We start from the raw sequence: 18,660 nt of genomic DNA on the forward strand, positions 1-18,660 counted from the left end.
TGTTTGTTGGCAAAATCTATTTTTGATCAAAATCAGTGAATACCTCCTCAAGGTCCACTACCTGTCCGTACTGTATATGCGTGTACTGAAAATAATACACAGCCTAGGCTCTGTAAACGGGCATGTTCCTAGCTACACTGCCCCCCCCCCCCCCCCCCCCCCCCTTTGTTTATAGAGCCTGTGTAGGGCTGTGTATTAGCACCAGATTTGTTTTCAGCCTTCACACAGTACGGACAGGTGGGCAGATCGTGAGGGGATAGTCACTGATTTTGACAAAAAGTGATTGTGTCAACAGACATTCTCCAGAATCGCTGACTCCACCTTTAAAAGAGTGCGAGTCTTTCCAGACACATGCTCATTCGTCATGTTGTTTTTTCGCCATGCCGTGTACAAAAAAGAAATGTTGCAAAAAAAAAGAATAAAAAAATTAAATAAGAAAATAAATAAATAATAAGAAAAAGGCAGTATAGCTATGTCTGTGCACAGGGGGAGGCTGTAGGTTGGAGATACGAGTGCAAGCGTCTTGTTCACAGTATGGTGGGAGAAAGACACGTTAACGCCGTTAGATCTACACACACAGACAACAGCGACTAACACATAATGCAGACGGGTTAGAGAGTGTCAATCATACGGCACCTACCGACAGCTTGCCGTCATCCTCGGGCGTCACAGGACTCTGTGCCTTCTCATCCAACACACAGAGAAAAGGAAGTAAAAGGGGGGAGAGAAGGAGAGAGAGAAAAAAACAAGACATAGATGTGAAGCATGCCGTACACAAGAACACAGACAAGATGAACAGACCGATAGAGGGAGAGAGTCACATTAAAAGCACAGTTATACTAGTGATGGTGATGACTGACTGTGATGTAAGCTGACAAGACTTGAGGGACAAACCCCCCACACACACACACACCCTCCCCCCACGCTGTGTCAGTTGCAAGTTCAGCAAGATTACACTGTCGACTCGAATTTCCTCCAAATTCATTCACAACTGTCAAATCAATTTCACTTATTTGAGTCAAGGACATCCACTCATATAGGACTGGCAGGTGCATCTTGGTACACACTGTATAACTTGAGTTGAGTTATAGTGAAAGAAAGCAATGGGAATAGCATCCATAATTGGTCATTTTGGGAAATATACTTATTTACATTGTTGCCAAGAGTACGATGAGGAGATTGATTGCAGCATGACGTCTATGTGTATGGTGATGAATATGAAGCTATGGCTACGGTTAGCTTTTTCTTAGCACACAGAAAGTGAAAACGTGAAAACAACTAGCCTGGCTCTGTTTTGTTTCACCTGTATATCAATTCAAGGGTAACAATAGTGTAGTCAACTTGACATACAGCTAACAATATGCTGGCTAATAGGGTCATATGCACCAGCGAAATGTCAGTGTTAACACAAATACAGTAAAGAGTCAGGAGTATTTTCCACAATTTCAAAACTATTCATTTGATCCGTTCACTTCGCTCTCATGCATCAACCACTTCAATTTCAGTTCGTTTTTTTTCCCCAAACTAACGCTTCTGTTTTGACAATGTAAATAATAGTTCTCAACCTTCTGACAGAGCTGAAGTGGAAGCTCTCTCACTTTTGTAACACATCCCACGTTTTTTTTTAAATGGCAGTTGTTGTTGTTGTCTGCAAAGCTAGCACCTCTTCAAAAGATGCCAAGAGCAGAATACAATGTGATATAAAGAGTTTGACATTTTGGGGCGTCAGCAAACTAGCTTGATAATAGACAGGGACAATCATAATGCCCAGTCAAGTAGTGGCATGTGCAAGGAGTAAACAAACAAGATATAATATGTCTATTAGTGAGCTTTAAGTGTGCTGGTTGTTGTAGGACGCTTTTGTGAGACAGAGATGGTTCTCCTTGTGTCCATTTTTCATGCTAAATTTAGCTTAACCGTAAACCTTACATATAATGGAGCTGACATGAGAATGGTATCAATCTTCTTAGCTAATTGCTAACTTTGTCTCAGAGTGGGTACGTGCCAGATCATTCCGATCGATGTGGCTCCAGTTTTTTCACAATCACTCAATGCTCTAGTATGGTTCTCAGCGGGCCGATTTGTAGGCTAGCAATGTAAAGGGGTCTATTTTTAAAACACAAGCCTTTCACCAACTGCCTGACTAAAGTGCACTCACTTTATCTCCACAAAATGTATGTGTGTGTGTGTGTGTGTGTGTGTGTGTGTGTGTGTGTGTGTGTGTGTGTGTGTGTGTGTGTGTGTGTGTGTGTGTGTGTGTGTGTGTGTGTGTGTGTGTGTGTGTGTGCGTGTGTGCGTGTGTGCGTGTGTGTGAGTGTGTGTGTGTGTGTGTGTGTGTGTGTGTGTGTGTGTGTGTGTGTGTGTGTGTGTGTGTGAGTGTGTGTGTGTGTGTGTAAAACATAGCAGCTGTTTAAAGCCTCTGTTTCTAACTGCAAGGAAGGGAACAAACAACACAAAGCTTTTCTCCAGATCTTTGCATTTTGAGGCTTTGTGACACGGCCTACACAGCTTTTTAGACGAAAAATGGAGAAATGTGGAGGGACTGGTGTTTGTTGATAGAGTTCACAAAGCCAAATGCAATGCAGAGAGTTATCCGGTTTGATCCGGTGAGTGTTTGACAAATGCAAAAATGAGCAAACATGCACATTTTTATAAGACAGAGGCTTTATGCCAGTGATTCATTTGCATGGTGAATGACGCTGCATTGCATTGCATATTAAACACATTATATTATATGTTATGTTAATGTTGGTCTTAACAGTTTTCTGGCTAAAAAAAAAGAATGAAAAAGGAAATAATTGATGGCTTCTTTTGTTCATAACGGCAAAATTATAAACATACTAAACCAAATTATATTCCCCTCACTTGAAAATATTTTTTTTTGGTTTCTTTTTGAGGACAAACACGCCAATGCACACATTGTGAATGTCAGTACGCAGTGTGTGTCCCACTGTTTCTGTTTAACGGCTCATAATTTACCATGTATTAGCTTTGCCTCTGTATAGCTATACAGAAAAATAACAGAAATGAGGGAATAGCTGAAAATAAAAATTTGTCAAAAACATTGCGAAGCTATGCTAATCCAGAGATTCAACAATTCCACTATAACCTTACCCCCTGCTCCCCCTAAACTCTAGAATTATTCTATTACATATCCTACAACCCTCCTCAAAGGGACGTCAGAAGGGTTAGGGGAGAACAGATGAATGTGCCAGATAGAGATTACTCCGTGGGTCGCTCATTAAGCCAGCGTTAAATATTATGACTAATAATCACGTAGGGAGATTAGTATGTTCTCTGGAGTTAGTGTGTTCTCTCTAATACAGCCGGCTCTGCTTGCCTTCCAGCTCTTACGTAATGTCACAGCAGCAGGATCATTCTTGGAAGCGGATCAGCTGAGGGAGATAAATGTCCCGCTGTAGCCACATGCGTGTTACGCCGCGTTACGAAGAATTATCGATGAAGAGTTGTGACATCATGCGAGAATGCTTCCGCCTTCACCACTCAAATTGCCTACAGCTTAAAGTGTGATTCAGTGTGTGTGTGTGTGTGTGTGTGTGTGTGTGTGTGTGTGTGCTGGTGTAGGGGGGGCTTTCAGAGAAAATCTTCGTACATTGGTGAAATGCTCAGAGCATAGCTGGAAGAAGTTACTTTTCCAACGTCGGCAGAGGATTACAAGTCTTCTCAAATGCAATCTGAGTGCACAATAAAGAGGTTCTATTCCTGGATGAATTTGAATTTGCATTTCCTTTATGCTTCATCATCCAATCCAAATGACCCAATCAGGATAATAGATCCTTGTTCTTGATCATATGAACACAAGGACCATCATTGTGGAAACTGCCAATGGCATGCTCACTTCTCCTGTCATTACAATTCCAAAATTTAAGTGGCAGCACATAAATATTTTTTAATTGAATAAATCATCTCATGACAAGGAAATCCCTGAATTCATTAGATAAAAAATCTACTAAATCTATTACATTTCATACATTGTTTACCTTTGGCCGGAGCGGTTTTCCCAATTTCTAGCCTTTATGCTAATATAAGAAATACACTGTCACTGATCACGCTTGAGAGAAAGTATCAAACTTCTATTTTAACTGTCGGTGAGAAAGCAAATATGCATTTTTCTCATAATGTTGAATTGTTCCCTTCACAAATCAGCATTTACAAGAAACTAAAAGGAGTAAACAAAGTGCTTGTCCATCTCTATGATTTCCTCGCCCACTCAACAACTTTAACAAAAGTTAGTAGTAGTATAGCGCTCCCGGCTCAAACTCCTCCCCTTCCCTTTCCCGCTGTAGCCTACCGTTCATACTCCGCTGAGAATGGGAGACAACATAAAGTGCGAGCGTGTGTTTGATATGGTTTGATAGTATCCAGCTCATAATGTTGCTGCACTCACACGGCACGTGTCATTAACGATTTTGGGTCGGCACCTTTTATAAAAGGTCCATGGTCGGCATCAAATTGCACTATTTTGAAAGGACGCGTTGCGGCTTCCGGGGCAAGATGATTATGATTGGTTTAAAGAAATAAAAACAGGCCAGCCCAGTTTTCCCAGTATTCTCAAAACGTTATGGCTTGGGCCCAGACCATACTTCTAGCTGTAGTTTGGTCTGGCTGTGCGAGACTACATCCGATCTGACATTTCTTACACGATAGATTCTTACATATTGTAACTTGTAATAGATGTAGAGGTATAGGATAAACCAAAGCATCGGTGAGTCTGTGTGTGTGTATAAAGACATGTATGTGAAAACCAGAGTGGCTGGCTTGTTAAGCAAAAAAAAAAAGTGAAGTCTTGCACAGCTGCAGGCGTTTGCCTTTACACACGTGCTTACAGTAGGCAGGCCTGTCTGTCAGAGCATGACAGAACACCCTTGGAGATTTGTCCATCTAGATGCATCGTGCTAGAGTTAAACTGCTGAGCGGCACGACTGAGCAGCATCTCTCTCTCTCCCTCTCTCACCCTCTCTCTCTCCCTCCCTCTCTTTTTTGCCTACAGACGATAATGATGATCTTCAAGGAAAGGAGGGGAAAAGATGCACAACAAGTCAAGAAGCCATCCACTTGCTAATTAGTAACCCCTTCATTTTTTCTTCTAACAAGCAGAACTAATTACAGGATCTGCCACGACACTGATTTCCCACAAGGCAACGCTCACCAGGACTAAGCCAAAATTGCTTCCTCTTAAGTCCTCCCCCCCCCCCCCACCCAACCATGAACCAATCAGACTTAGGCTTTTGGGAGACAAGTAAGAAAAGAGAGAAAAAATAAAAAATGCTGTGTCATTTTTGCAAGTACATGCAATCTACCCAGAGCTGGATTTGTGTCGGTACGCAGTGTGCTTCAATTATAAGGTCGTTTTTTTAATGTGTTCCTGAAGCTTGAGTTAACAATCATGTTCCAAAAGTGGATAATTCACATATTCACTCACTATTCAATTTGAATGTGTTTCATATGCAACCTACTGTTACAGCTGAGTAGAGGTATTATAATTGCAATAACTGATCAAATATGTAGTGTCTTTTCAGGTCATAGCTGATTTTGAACTGCAGATGATAATATAAAGGGGCTGAATGGGGGTTTGTTGCTTTTGAGATTGTAGCAAAACATCGATCAAAAGTTTCTTCCATGCAGTCTGAATTTATATTCCGCAGCACGTCCGCTGTCCTCCCACTGCAGCAGTCTCTGCCCTAGATTTTTTTTCTCTGCCCTCTACTGTTTATCTCTGCTGGCCCGGGGCTTATGATAAACTTATTCCTTGTCTTTTGGTTGGGGGTTCAGCTTTATCAGTATAGGTCCTATACTGCCTTGATGCGATGCCTGCATGGTGCTAAAGACTAATATAGCTTTATGGAGAGAACTGCCTCCCAACATGGAGCCACCAGACCAAACTCAATTGTTGACAGCGGTCCAAACTGAGTCGCCCCGTGGCATTCGTGAGTTCCTGCAATGCAATGATGACGTATGTTTTCTACGTACGTCAGTGAGAAGCAGAATAAGCTTAAATAATACATAATAAATAATAATAAACTTTAATTAACTTTACATTTTACAACATGCTTTACATACACACATAGACACAGTTATTCTGGTGATTCTAGTATTCGTGTTTCAGTTGTCCACCAATGTAAACTCAAACCAAGCTACAGTACTATGCTGCACTAAGTTCCCCTGGATACTGAGATCATTGTCAATATCACTAAGTGAACAGGATCTCGCCCATAACGGGAGAAGTTCAATAATGGCTAAGTAAACAGTATGAACAGTTCCAAAACCTAATACTGTATGTAATGCATCCAGGGCCTGCATACCGTAGGTGCTGTGGGACAGGTGATTTCTCTGAATAGCAATGGAACCAGGAAGCTGATACTTTTATTGTACTGAGCAGACCGGGGGCAACGACTTGATATGCACCCAGTGTTTGTTCTCGAAACTGGCTGATTTATCTTTAAGTTCAGAAATTACACAAAAGTCGATTGAAAGTCATTCTCATTACCTTAAAGTCAAAAGCTGTTTCTGGAATTGGTTTTGGCTCTAATCCTAAATGTAAGGCCACAACCAAAAATGACAGTATGTAGGTCCATCACTCAATACTTTTTGCCAACTTCAAGTCTATAATATACTGTAAATCTTTGAAATGGTTCACAAATACTGTACAAGTTTAATATAGTCGTTTTATTGGCTCATAAATGTCTCAAGACAGCAGTGCACTAGTTTGAATTAAACGTTATGCAAAGCAAATATGCTGATAAAAAAAATTAAAAAAAAATTCCGGACACCTGTGTGTGTGGGGATGGAGTTGGATGGAGGGGGCATCATTGAAGTGATGGACATAAGTGCTAACCCTCTCAAAAGACGATGGAGGAGGAGAGGCTTTTAAGCAGATTCACTGCAACCTAGGGCGCTTTGTAAATAGCTCATTAGGGACTTTTGATTGCAATCACTTCCATTGTAAGACTGTGAGATCCTCCATACGCCAGCACTAGTCTGCCCTGGTGCAGACATCATCGCGCCTGGATTTCACAAATTACGTGTATTACGTGGGTCACAACTCTCCGAGCTGATGACATGTTCATCTGTTGCGGCTTAGCATAGGCTGAGGTTGAGGGGTCAGAAATCCCCCCCCCAGAGGAAGGAGTTGAGTATGCACTGTTTTCCTGTCTTGCCCGGGTATAGTGCGTGTCATTTCATACACCCACGAGATAGGGATCGTTGTGCCCTTCACATGATGCTTTTACAGTGCAGTTACATTAGCTAATTCGACCCCTGCTTTCAAAAATAGCCCTTTGATCGATAACGGCTTTCGGTTTCTTGCAAGCCAACGACGTTTCACCTTCAGGCGCTCTTGCAACAAAAAAAGGAGTGGGGGGGGGACCTCAATCTCTCATTTCAAGTTTTCTAGAATTTCTTTGCAAACAGGGGGCCGGCCAGCGTTACTAAATCCGGAAACGCTAATGCTTTGACCTTCATGGCCTTGAGCTCCTCTCCTGCTTTAAATAGACCAGGGTAATATGAAAATAGACCAGGGTAATATGGCTGAAAACACTTGCGTCTCATTTCCTTCCTAACATCAGAGACAAAACTAAAATGTACACTTAGGAATAAGCTGATGTGGTAAAACACATCAGTCTATATCATATATCTAATGATCCAAATACTTTCTATGCTGAGGAACTAAAAGTACCATTAGGTCCTCACAATGGATGCATCAACTAAATGTGATGACAGCAGTTAAAGCTGGAGCCAGAGCTATTCAGGCTGTCTAGGTCACTTCAAAAATACACACTCATTAAGCATTACAGACTAACAGCCTATTGAAATCCACTCTTCAGCGAAGGGGCCATCAAACGATCGGGGCAGTTTGTGTTGATGCCAGATCCCTAGAGCTAGATTAAGGTAGCCTCTTTAAAAACAACACTCTTACCTATTTCAGGAAACTACAAACTACAAATCTAAAATAGTGTGAAAGGGACAAAAGGAAAATAAATACAGCAGGCCAGACACTAATGTTAAAACAGAGTGTACTGTAGACCAGTGAGGCAGAGGTGGTGCTGTCCATGGTACTGCACCAAAGGGAAAGAGTGGCTTCAGAGTTACTGACGCAGAGAACAAGCATATCTGTAGTGAGCCGCAGCTCACTTAGGGTAACACTTACCACGGCACTGCAAACCAGTGCTACACCACGGGAGTTAAAAGCTATAGTGAGTAACTTTTTCATATAAATGAATGTCAGTTTCATTCAAGTCATGACCAAATGAGTTGACACAAGGTGGATTAAGTCCATCAGCTCCACAACATTCTCTCTGTATTTCGTACGAACGTGTACAACCTCCCCCCCCCCCCCCCCCCCACAAACACACACACACACACATTTTTAAAGAACCAGCATTGTATAGAATAGAGTACACCTTATGTACAGTACAATAAATCTGGAAACAAATTCTCAATAAATGACAGATTCATTGTCTGGTCAATGGACAAAAAAATTTCTTAAAATAGTTGACATCTTTAAATTGCTAATCAAAACTAAAGGTTATTCAGTTCGCTACAATAGACAGCTGAAAGAAAAGGAAAAAACAACTAATCAGCTTTACAGTGATTGTCAGCATCAACACAAAGCATTAATGAGAATTGTGGCTCATCTTATACGATAAGGATAACCCCATTAACTACACTGGAGGAGGCAGTGAAGAGACACTGTCCACTCTGGAAAGAATGGGGGGGGGGGGAACTAAATGCTGCAATAAGTAATCGAGGATGACCTAAAAAGCAGCCATCGGCACCTGTGATGCAAATGAGAATGCCGCTTTGCACAATTATTAACATTGAATGTAATTCAATTGGATTTGGACAAAAGCAGTGCGCCGGCGAGGAAAAACAACACTGCAAAGCGAGAGAGAAGGAGAGAGAGAGAAAGAGAGAGAGGGAGGGAGAGAGAGAGAAAGAGAGCGAGAGAGAGAGAGAGAGAGAGAGCAGAATAATTGTATTGTGTAGACAGCAGAGGAGAGACAGTGAAAGAAGCAACTCTGTCTCAATAGCCCTCCATCCCGGTTCCCTAAAAACCAGATACTGTGCGTTTTGATTGGCCCATTACTTTATTCTGAAAACTACCTTTATCTCTATTGACTGGTCTAAAAAGCCTAAAGACAAAAGTAAAAATCCCCTAAAACCTAATTACTGGCTTTACAGTAGCGCCCCCCCCCCCCCACACACACACACACACACACACACACACACACACACACACACTCCCACAGCCACAGCTGGAACAGATGATAAAAACTTGGACTCCTCAGCGTCACGGTGAGATCAAAGACGCAGGCTTTTTCTATTTTTAAATCATTGGATCCTTGGCTCATGTTGTCGCGGGCTGAGCTCAAACAATTCCATTTCTCTCGGACTAGGTACATACTGTACTGTATACTCAGTTTGCAGACTCATGCGCAGATATAATGTCCTTAAAACTACACACAGCACAGACATCTGACATTTCAGAAACCTTGGGAAGCACACACACACACACACACACACACACACACACACACATATATCACCAACGGCTATTTTTCAGTCAGTTTGGACCAAGGTCAATTCCACAACTCTCCTTTTATTAAATGGATATAAACAAGAATACTGTCACTGCTTTCATATATTAGAGGACACGGGCACTAACCTTACAAATGATGAAAAAAAAGCAAGAAAATCCCATCATGGTGGTAGCCCACAATCTGTACACACCTTCAATTAAAACATAAACAATGTACACACCCTTTTACTGTGATTAAAGATGGGGTTTTCAAGAGGATCTTTTTTTTAAATTAGCTTGACAACTGCCATACAAATTTAAAAAAATTACAGCAAAAACCATTAAAACTCAAAGAAGCAATCTGAAACAGATGTAGTGTATAATCTGATCATGGGTCAGCATTGCACTTTAGGATTTTTCAGAAATTAGGTTGATGACGTCTGTCATAATGGGGGATAATCCAAACGATAACGTCACATACATACAGCTCTGGAAAAAAATTAAGAGACCACTCCAAATGTTCAGTGTCTCTCGTTTGAATATTCATAGGCATATGTTTGAGTAGAATGAACATTTTGGTTTTTATAATATGAACATATTGACAGCATTTCTACCAAATTCCTATACATTTTTTGTCATTGAGAGCATTTTCAATAAGTTATATAGAGATAAAGATTTAAGAAAAATCCAGACTGGTCTCTTAATTTTTTCCGGAGCTGTATATGACTAAAATAAAGAGCTTGTGTGTTGGACTGGTAAAAAAAAAAAAAAAAAAAAAAAGAAAACGAACAACATACAACGTCAGGTTTTCAGGGTGAATATACTGAAGGGGGAGGGGGCACATCATCTGGCCTGCTTGCCCCCTGGATGTCCAAATTGACTGGGAGGAAGCACCCAGACAGCCTTGCTCGCTTAGCAGAACCCTGCCTTGTAACTGATCTTTGAAGCGCATCCTGATGGAAGATCTCGCCTTGCCGTGACACTATTTATAGCTCGGTAATACATTAGAGGTCGCACCTTCCATCTCAGCAGAACCAACATCTGCCTCGATACACACACTGGCTTAAACACGCTATTTCAATTCACTTTCCTCTACATATTACTAATACTGATCAATCATTTCATTTGACGATTCTGAAACCGACTTAACACTCGTTATATTTAATGTTTATGAACTAGTAAAATCAAATGTAGATTGATTGTGAGTTGAAACTAGTGGTTGTTGCTGCAGTTGTTTGTGAAGGGTTGTCCGATATGAAATGACAGTGAGAGACTTTTGACTTCATTATGATAACTGACAGGCTCTGTGTGTCACCATGGTCATAACGAGCGTGAGGGGGGCTCGTCACTCCTCACTGTCTTTCATTAAAAAAAAAGCGTAGAGCCCAAAGTGCTGGCTAATCAGATCTGCTTGAGCCGCTACTTTTCAAAAGCAGCAAGTCAGTCCATCAGCCAAACAATGAGACAACATAACCAGATAAGCCAGGGCCGGTCTGATGAGGTGGTCCTGAGGGGGGCATGCTACTAATGCTATGTACAGACAGAGCCATAGCTTGTAGAGACAGAGCTAGCCTCCACTGCTGTTCCAGTTAAACCAACTCAAATGTACTACAATAGCTTCAAAATATGTAACAGATTGGAATAGGAAGAAAAAAATCTACTTTTCTTTTGTTAACGTGGAATGCGGTTAAGATTCGAGGATTGATTGGCTTAGCTTATTTTTTTTTTTGTTGGCTTACTTTTTTTTGCACACAAGAAAGGGTTAGCCAAATCATTGCTTTAGTGGTACACCATCAGCATGCACAAAGCCAACTCTAGTACACACACACACACACACACACACACACACACACACACACACACACACACACACACACACACACACACACACACACACACACACACACACACACACAACCACACACACACGTACAGTAAATCTGCCGCTTTTCGTGTGAATAATGACTTAGGTTGGTGATATTCATACTCCTCCATCTTGTCCTACATCTTATGAAATGTGTTTAGAAGGTGGCGACAAAAGGTCTCCTGACTATTCCCGCTAAATCACCGCCCATGTCAGCACTGGTAGGCTTAACTGTGTGGTGGGCACGTGCTAAAATTAAGAGCAGTGCCACGGTAACGGGACGCCATCTTTGACCTACGAACCCCTTCTAGCTCGCGGGGCTAAGACGTGTGACACTGTGGTCAGCAGTTGGCACTAACGCTGAGTAGGGCTGCCCTCGACAGATGTGATAAGATAACTGCAGCGCACCACGCATACAGCACGTCAAACACAATGAAATCCTCAACAGATATAACAGACATTGCACTTGATTGCTTTACACTGCAGTGTTTTGTTATGGACAGGCCGCTGAGTTTTGTGTAGCCCTGCTCTCTTAATAAAGCCAGGCACTGCAGGCAAAAGCATTGTTTTTTCAAGCAGTGGTCAATTTAATATTTTTGTCTTTTTTTCTTTCACGTGTCTTTTTAATACTATAAATCACAGGTCCAAAATGTACATTTAGGTCCATACCTTGTCTGTTTGCATCTGTATATTTTCTCCATACAATGGCCATTATCTCAACATTAGTTTTTTTTTCAATATCTCTGAACCAAAAATCCATAGCACATAGCACTATTCTAAAATGTATTCAACATTTCTGAAAAAGTTGTAATAGCTTAAATGTCGGTAATCAACTGGCAAAGTTTCAACAAGTTAAAACACTTTACCCTATTCACCTTCACTGTCTTTGCCTTAAGTCAGCATAGGATCAGTACTTTTGAAATAAGGATCAATCCTCCACAAACTATTGGTCAGTGTCCTCTAAGGCTTCAAAATAAAAAAAATGGATTTGAATTTAAGAAGGAACCTGAAATCGGAGTGTTTCTTTGTCACATGACAAACTGAATGGTTGAAAGTAGATGATGCAGCCAGTCTTTCCGGCCCGTGTCTCATTAGAGTTAGTATGGCGAGAGTGCCCCCAGTTGAGAGATTAACCAGCAGCTAAGCACTCAATAGGTAAACACCAGAGGTATAATGCACCAACCAGGATAGAACTGATAGGTAAATACGTCCTTCCAACATCAGTTTGGGTCAAAGATGAACAAAAAGCTATCACTGATAGCAACTGTGGGCTGACCAAACACACCAGGAACCCGACTGAGATCAGATGTTTCTTTATGGGTTGCCTCGATAGAGTTGTGCCTTGCCCCTAAGCTAAAATATTATTATATTTTTTTTCTAAAGACACAAACAAAAGACACCTCTGATCCGCAGAAATAACTAAGATGCGTGTCCCCGCTCATGCTCTGCCCGGGGGGGCTAAGGCATCATTTTTCGAGAAAATGAGAGAAACAAAGCCTATCTATCTATTTTTAACTTTCCAGGATCGGAATGAACATAGTTACTCATAAGAGACGTCAATACAGAAAGAGAATGCGGTAGAAAGCAGTTTACATAATGAGACGATCAGGCAGCGGTCACAGACAGTATACAAGGCTACACAATTGACTGATGACTTCTATATGTGGAACATCACACTGCTGCCCAGGTTACTTCTTAGAAATCTAATTCTACCCTGTATTTATAGCATGCAGGACCAAAGCAACCTACGCACTTTTATCTTTAGGGTTGACACCAATTCACTTTTGCTGCTGACGGCCTGCGTTTCTGTCCATGGCAGACATCCCAATAGCATAATGCGTGAAATAATCTCAGGGAAGCCCATTTTAATCAAGCGTTAGGTCCAAGGGCATGGAGGCGTCAAATGACAGGCCTATGGTCCCTTACCATGCAATACGTCACACTTTGGACAGCAATGTATGGTGTATGAGAGGCAAGTCGGAGCTCAGTCATGACAGCGAATTGATTCAAAAATAGAATAAGGAGCTGCTTTCAGTTCATAGTAGTGAATGTAGAACTAAAAATAGAAAGACAAAAAATAGACGCACAAAACCAGACCCTTTATCATATTCTGCACTGCAGGACACTTTCATAGAGTTAACTCACTCATCCTCGTCCTTGCCCTTCCGCTTTTCACTCTCTCCATTACTCATGCCTGAATTTACACACGCACGCGCCCCGCTATATTACCAATTAAATCTCAAAATAACACTTAGTGTCCTGAAATACACCCGTCCCCAAAGTGTCATGGCTTGATTAAAAAAAAAACGGGTGTTTAGATGATTATATTCTAATAATATTTTTGCCTTTTCTGTTTCTATTAACCCCGTAGACCCTGACTACAAGGTTAAAGAAGTTAACTCGTCCATGCCTAAAATGATAGCTTCCTCTAAATTCATATATGTCATGTATGTGTAGGTTTTATATGTTGTTTGTTTGAAGCAGCAACTGAAGAAAAAAAAGAGGGGAGAAGCTGGATTTGCTGTCACAGGAGATGAGATGCGATCGTGGGGTTTGAAAAGTTGTTTTTCCACACACACACACACACGCACACGCACACGCACTCGCACTCGCACACACACACACACACATACACACACACACTCACACTCACACTCACACAGTTCTACCCGAGTACCCAGAATCCATTGCAGCTCAAGGTCACTTGAGTCTTCTCTGGCACTCAGCCCGTGCACCTCAGTACTCACTCTTTTCTTGCGCACAAGCCCAAAACCAAACGGGCATGGCAGAAACGGGACCTGTACGGAAACTAAACCATTTGTTGTGCTTACTCTTCATTATCTTCATCATCTTCTTTTAGCTTTGAGGTTTGCAATGGAGATGTTTGCTTCCTCGTGAGTCCCCCCCACACCACCCCCCCCCCCAACATTGTGTAACCTGCAGTTTGAAAATCCTTTGTGTACTCCCGAATAATCCAGATTTAATTAAAGCTCTACAATGCAACTTTTCTCAAAATCTAATTTCCATTTCATGTCACAAATAAATCTAAATCCGTCCTGATAATCTCTACAGCACTATCAAATTGCACTGCAGTGTCTTTTGCCCCTAAGTGTCATTGAAGGGCTGAATGTAATGTGAATCATTTTCTGTAGTTTTTGACCACGGCGTATTTACTGCTACTATGCATGCTATTGAGTAAAAAAAAGCAGGGGATTACTTCAAATAAAGAACCCCCCCCCCCCTGAGAGCAAATATAACAAATCAGACTCCTGCGGCAAACCTTGAGGCCATTTAAGGTATGCGTGGTTCACCTCACTGTGCTGCATGTGGTCTACACGTTTACTCACCAGTTTAAATACAGTCTTTATGTAGGAAAATCTTTTAACTGGGAAAAAAAAAAAATAGATCCTGAGATTCTCCAAAGGGATTTGTTTGTCAGACCAGGACACAATTCGTAAAAGCTTAACCCAGAAATTACACATTCTGTTTTATTAATCCCACGGTGAAATACTGCATGCGGGGCCCTGCGCAGCATCACTTGAACCACATTAATGCACAATGGTCAGTAAGAGATGATGACAGATCACTCTTTACACACCCATTCTGCTCAGATAATGAGTCTCATAAAACATGTGTGTGGCATGGGTAGTTGCCAATTGACTGATCTAAGATGAAGGGGCATCTGAGAGAAAAATGCTCATTAAGTTGATGAGAACAGAAATAAAACAAGATAACTGCAAATGAAAGCATGCCTCTACTAATAATCAGATTTTTTATTTTTGGCTTAACTAGAACAATTATCAAAGTATGGCTGACATCATTCAAGCATTAATCAGCTGCATGATGGGTGTATAGGGATGAGTGTGAGTGCGTTTCCATGCCAGAGGAGACACTGAAGGTCAGCGCTATTAGCCTGAATGCTAAAACGCATTACTGCACATTAGGGCTGCACAATATATCTAAAACTGTATCGTTATCGCCAATGTTGATATTAAGGTATAGGTATCGCAAAAGGCAGCTCGTACTGCGCAATAAGTAGCATAATATGCCATGCATTCACAATATACTGTATTTGGCCAATCAGATGAAGCCATGCTGCTTTAGATGCCCGCCCACCATGTACAGGCCAGTGGTTGAGGTGGTAAAGCGTTAGGCCACGGAACTCAACAACTGGGTCAGACTACTGATGTGATTTGTTACGCCTGGCATAGGGCTAATAATATGCATAGGCTTCTGACTGCCACTGCCCTCAAAGCAGAAAGACATTTACACTGTATATTTAAGTATTTGATTAATAATCGCATAGTGGTATCATCATCGCGATATTCAACAATGTTAACACTAATGGCGTGTTTTTCCTGATATCGTGCAGCCCTATTGACATCTCCTGCATCTTCCACGCATTTGTATTTTCACAAGAGAGATGGTGGCAAAGGGAGCTTAGTGTGGGGAGACATATAAACACAGATCTCAAGAACCCAACTCACCTTGGGCTGCACTGCGACTTCCACCACTTCGTTCTTGCTCATGCAACCCTTGACGAAGCCCTCCACCGAGCCGTTGAACTTCATGAAGATCACGTAGGCGAAGTACATGGAAAGCAGCGTCACGCTCTCCCATATGTTGATGATGTTGTCCAGGAAGAAGATGATGAGCAGCACCAGGTCTATGATGTAGAAGGACACGTCCCTGAAGAGGGGCCACCACGTCAGGTTGAGGATCTCCCTGGAGAAGATGGCGCACATCCCAATCACAAACAGGATGTTGAAGACCGCCGAGCCCACGATGGTGCCGATGCCCACATTGCTATGGGAGATGAAGACCCCGATGATGGAGGTAAAGAGCTCCGGGGCCGAACCGCCCGCCGCCATGAAGGTAGCCCCGGCCACGTCGTCGGAGATGGCGAACTTCTCCGTGATGACCGTCAACGCCGGCACAAAGAACTCGTCACACACTATGGCTAAGGCCACGAACATGTAGATCATGCCAAACATGTGGAGGATCACCGCTCCTTGGCGCCTCTCCTGCAGGGTAAAAAGGTCTCGCGGGTAATCCCCATGGCTCTCGTTGCTGTCTGCCGTAGATCTCATAGCTATGGGCATGTCGTCCTCCGACTCGTTGGAATCCCTCTGAATGTGGGTGAAAAGTAGAGTCCTGTGCGGGTACCTCTCTGGCTCGCTGGGGCCCACCGCTGCCGAGCTCCAGGTCAAGGCACCGAAGGAGACGGCACTTAGGGCCACCAGGCTGAAGACCAGCGCCAGGATTCTCACCGGCCGGAACTTCTTGCGCACGCAGCGTAGGCCCCTCCGTCGCTGGCAGGGCCTTTGCTCTGGGGAATCCATGCAGGGCTGATCTGAACCCATGTCTGCAGCAAATTGTGGTGTCCTCCTCACTCTTGAAGTTGGAAGAGAGGGGGAGAGTGGGTAAGGGTGGGGGTGGGTGGGGAGTGCAGGTTTTTACCGGGGACAATGCATAGTGACACGGTCGATTTTTAAAACGAGGTGAAAAGATGTTAGTAGGTGCTTCCCAGGGTCTGGTTTGCCAAATGATGTCTTCATATTAGCCTCTGCTGATCGAAAACAAAACAAAAAAACAGTGAAGAAAAACCGTTTGTTATTGAGTCAGGACATGAAACTCAAGAGTTTGAAATGGACAATAACAAACTATGACATTTGGAAAGACTGTTTTGGTAATGATTACAACAAGGTTTATTTCAAGTTTCTGCTTGGTCAATTTTTGTGCAGTGAATCAAATGACACCAACAAGGAAACAAATACTTGATTGATAATCACATAATGATCAGAAAGAGGTAGTCTTTGTCAAGTGTGGTGATTAAACATGTCATGATATGTAAAACATTTGATCTATAAAGATTCTCAATCGCGAGCTTTTGCTGCTTCCCTCTTTATTTCGTCGCATTGCAACAGACTAACTGCTAATGTGTTACGGACAATTCATTTTGACCTCTATTATTAACTATAGATGAATAAACAACGGCTAGATTAACCAAAAATCAATGTTGCTGTGGAAAAGTCTCCTTCAAACAAGGACTCTGTACTGCCTTACCCCCTGACAACAACAACAACAAAAAGAAGAAGCTTGAAATATATATGAATCAGGCAAAATGGCAATGTCAGGCTGACATGTGGAATACTTAATGTGCTGAGAATGCATATTTAAAACACATCTTGAGTTGTAAAATCGCTTTATGGTCTCAGTGTTGTCACTGTCACAGCACTCTGAAACACATCTCTATAATTATGGGCCAATACATATTGTGAATAAACAAATAAATCAAATAAAAACATGTTGGACTGTAATTTAAGTGGGCTATTGCATTGTGGCCGTCATGTGGCCTATGTTCTCTAAGTAGCACCTTTAAATTGTTTTGGTGATTTGAAATACATTACATTATAATAAATATATTAAGTAGGCTATTCCACTGAAGAATTCACAGGATGCAGCAAACAGAAAAAACTTAAACGCGCAGATGATGCTGCTGGTTCACCTATTCCAATTGAACAACTTGCACACACTAATCGGAAACGTGCTGTTTTTTACCTGGTGGGGAAAAAAACGTGTCCCGAAATGAGAAGGCCGACGGTTTATTATACGGACTATCACTCGGCTGCAGTCAGTGAAAAATGGGTACGCGCTATGGCGCTGCAGCAGCCCAGGTAAAGAGCAGATATAAAAAAAAAAAATTAATGAAAAAAAAAAAAAATCATTGTCCTGTTTGACTTTTCAATGATGCTCCTCGGCTCGTCTGAGTAACCATACGCCACTTCCACTGATAACTCTTTTTTTTCTCTCCCACCACTGTCTGCCCTTCAATCACATGCATTCGCCCTTCCAGCTGTATCATCACCACACAACACAACAGCTAACCTCCATCCCCAACCAAAACAAGCCCAACATTATAGTAGCCTATCGTGACGCGCTTGGGAGGTTGCAGCAGGCGGTCTAGCCTACAGCGAACATGCCTCCATCCTTACCTTGAACAGAGGCGAGAACACGGCCGCACGGCACAGCAGCACGTTGAAATTAGGAAATCCTCTCCGGTGCCCTCTTGCTCTCATTGAGCACGAATGAATGTGAGCGCTCTGTGCAACGGCAGAGGAGGAGCTTGGTATGGGGGGAGGGAGGGACGGAGGGGGGGGGGCTTTAACAACTGCGCTCACCTCTCTCCCTATGCAGCATCCCTACCGTTTCAGATGAGAGAGGATTAGAAAAAAATACCTCTAATGTGTCAGAATAT

The 18,660-nt window shown here is 42.3% G+C and overlaps 1 protein-coding gene across 1 annotated transcript in view; it reads right to left on the reverse strand.

Annotated features, from left to right (window-relative positions):
* LOC307269071 (solute carrier family 24 member 2) overlaps positions 1-16,765 on the reverse strand; it is a gene marked incomplete at both ends in the record, with an annotated part of 40,826 nt that extends 24,061 nt beyond the window's left edge. The window contains 2 exons of the mRNA XM_080051897.1: positions 641-685; positions 15,890-16,765. Coding sequence (XP_079908023.1) covers positions 641-685; positions 15,890-16,765 — 921 coding nt within the window. The remainder of the gene's footprint in view (positions 1-640; positions 686-15,889) is intronic.
* Positions 16,766-18,660: the final 1,895 nt, after the last annotated feature.

The sequence above is a fragment of the Ammodytes marinus genome, assembly GCF_949987685.1.
Source record: "Ammodytes marinus genome assembly, chromosome: 23".
Lineage (NCBI taxonomy): Eukaryota > Metazoa > Chordata > Actinopteri > Uranoscopiformes > Ammodytidae > Ammodytes > Ammodytes marinus.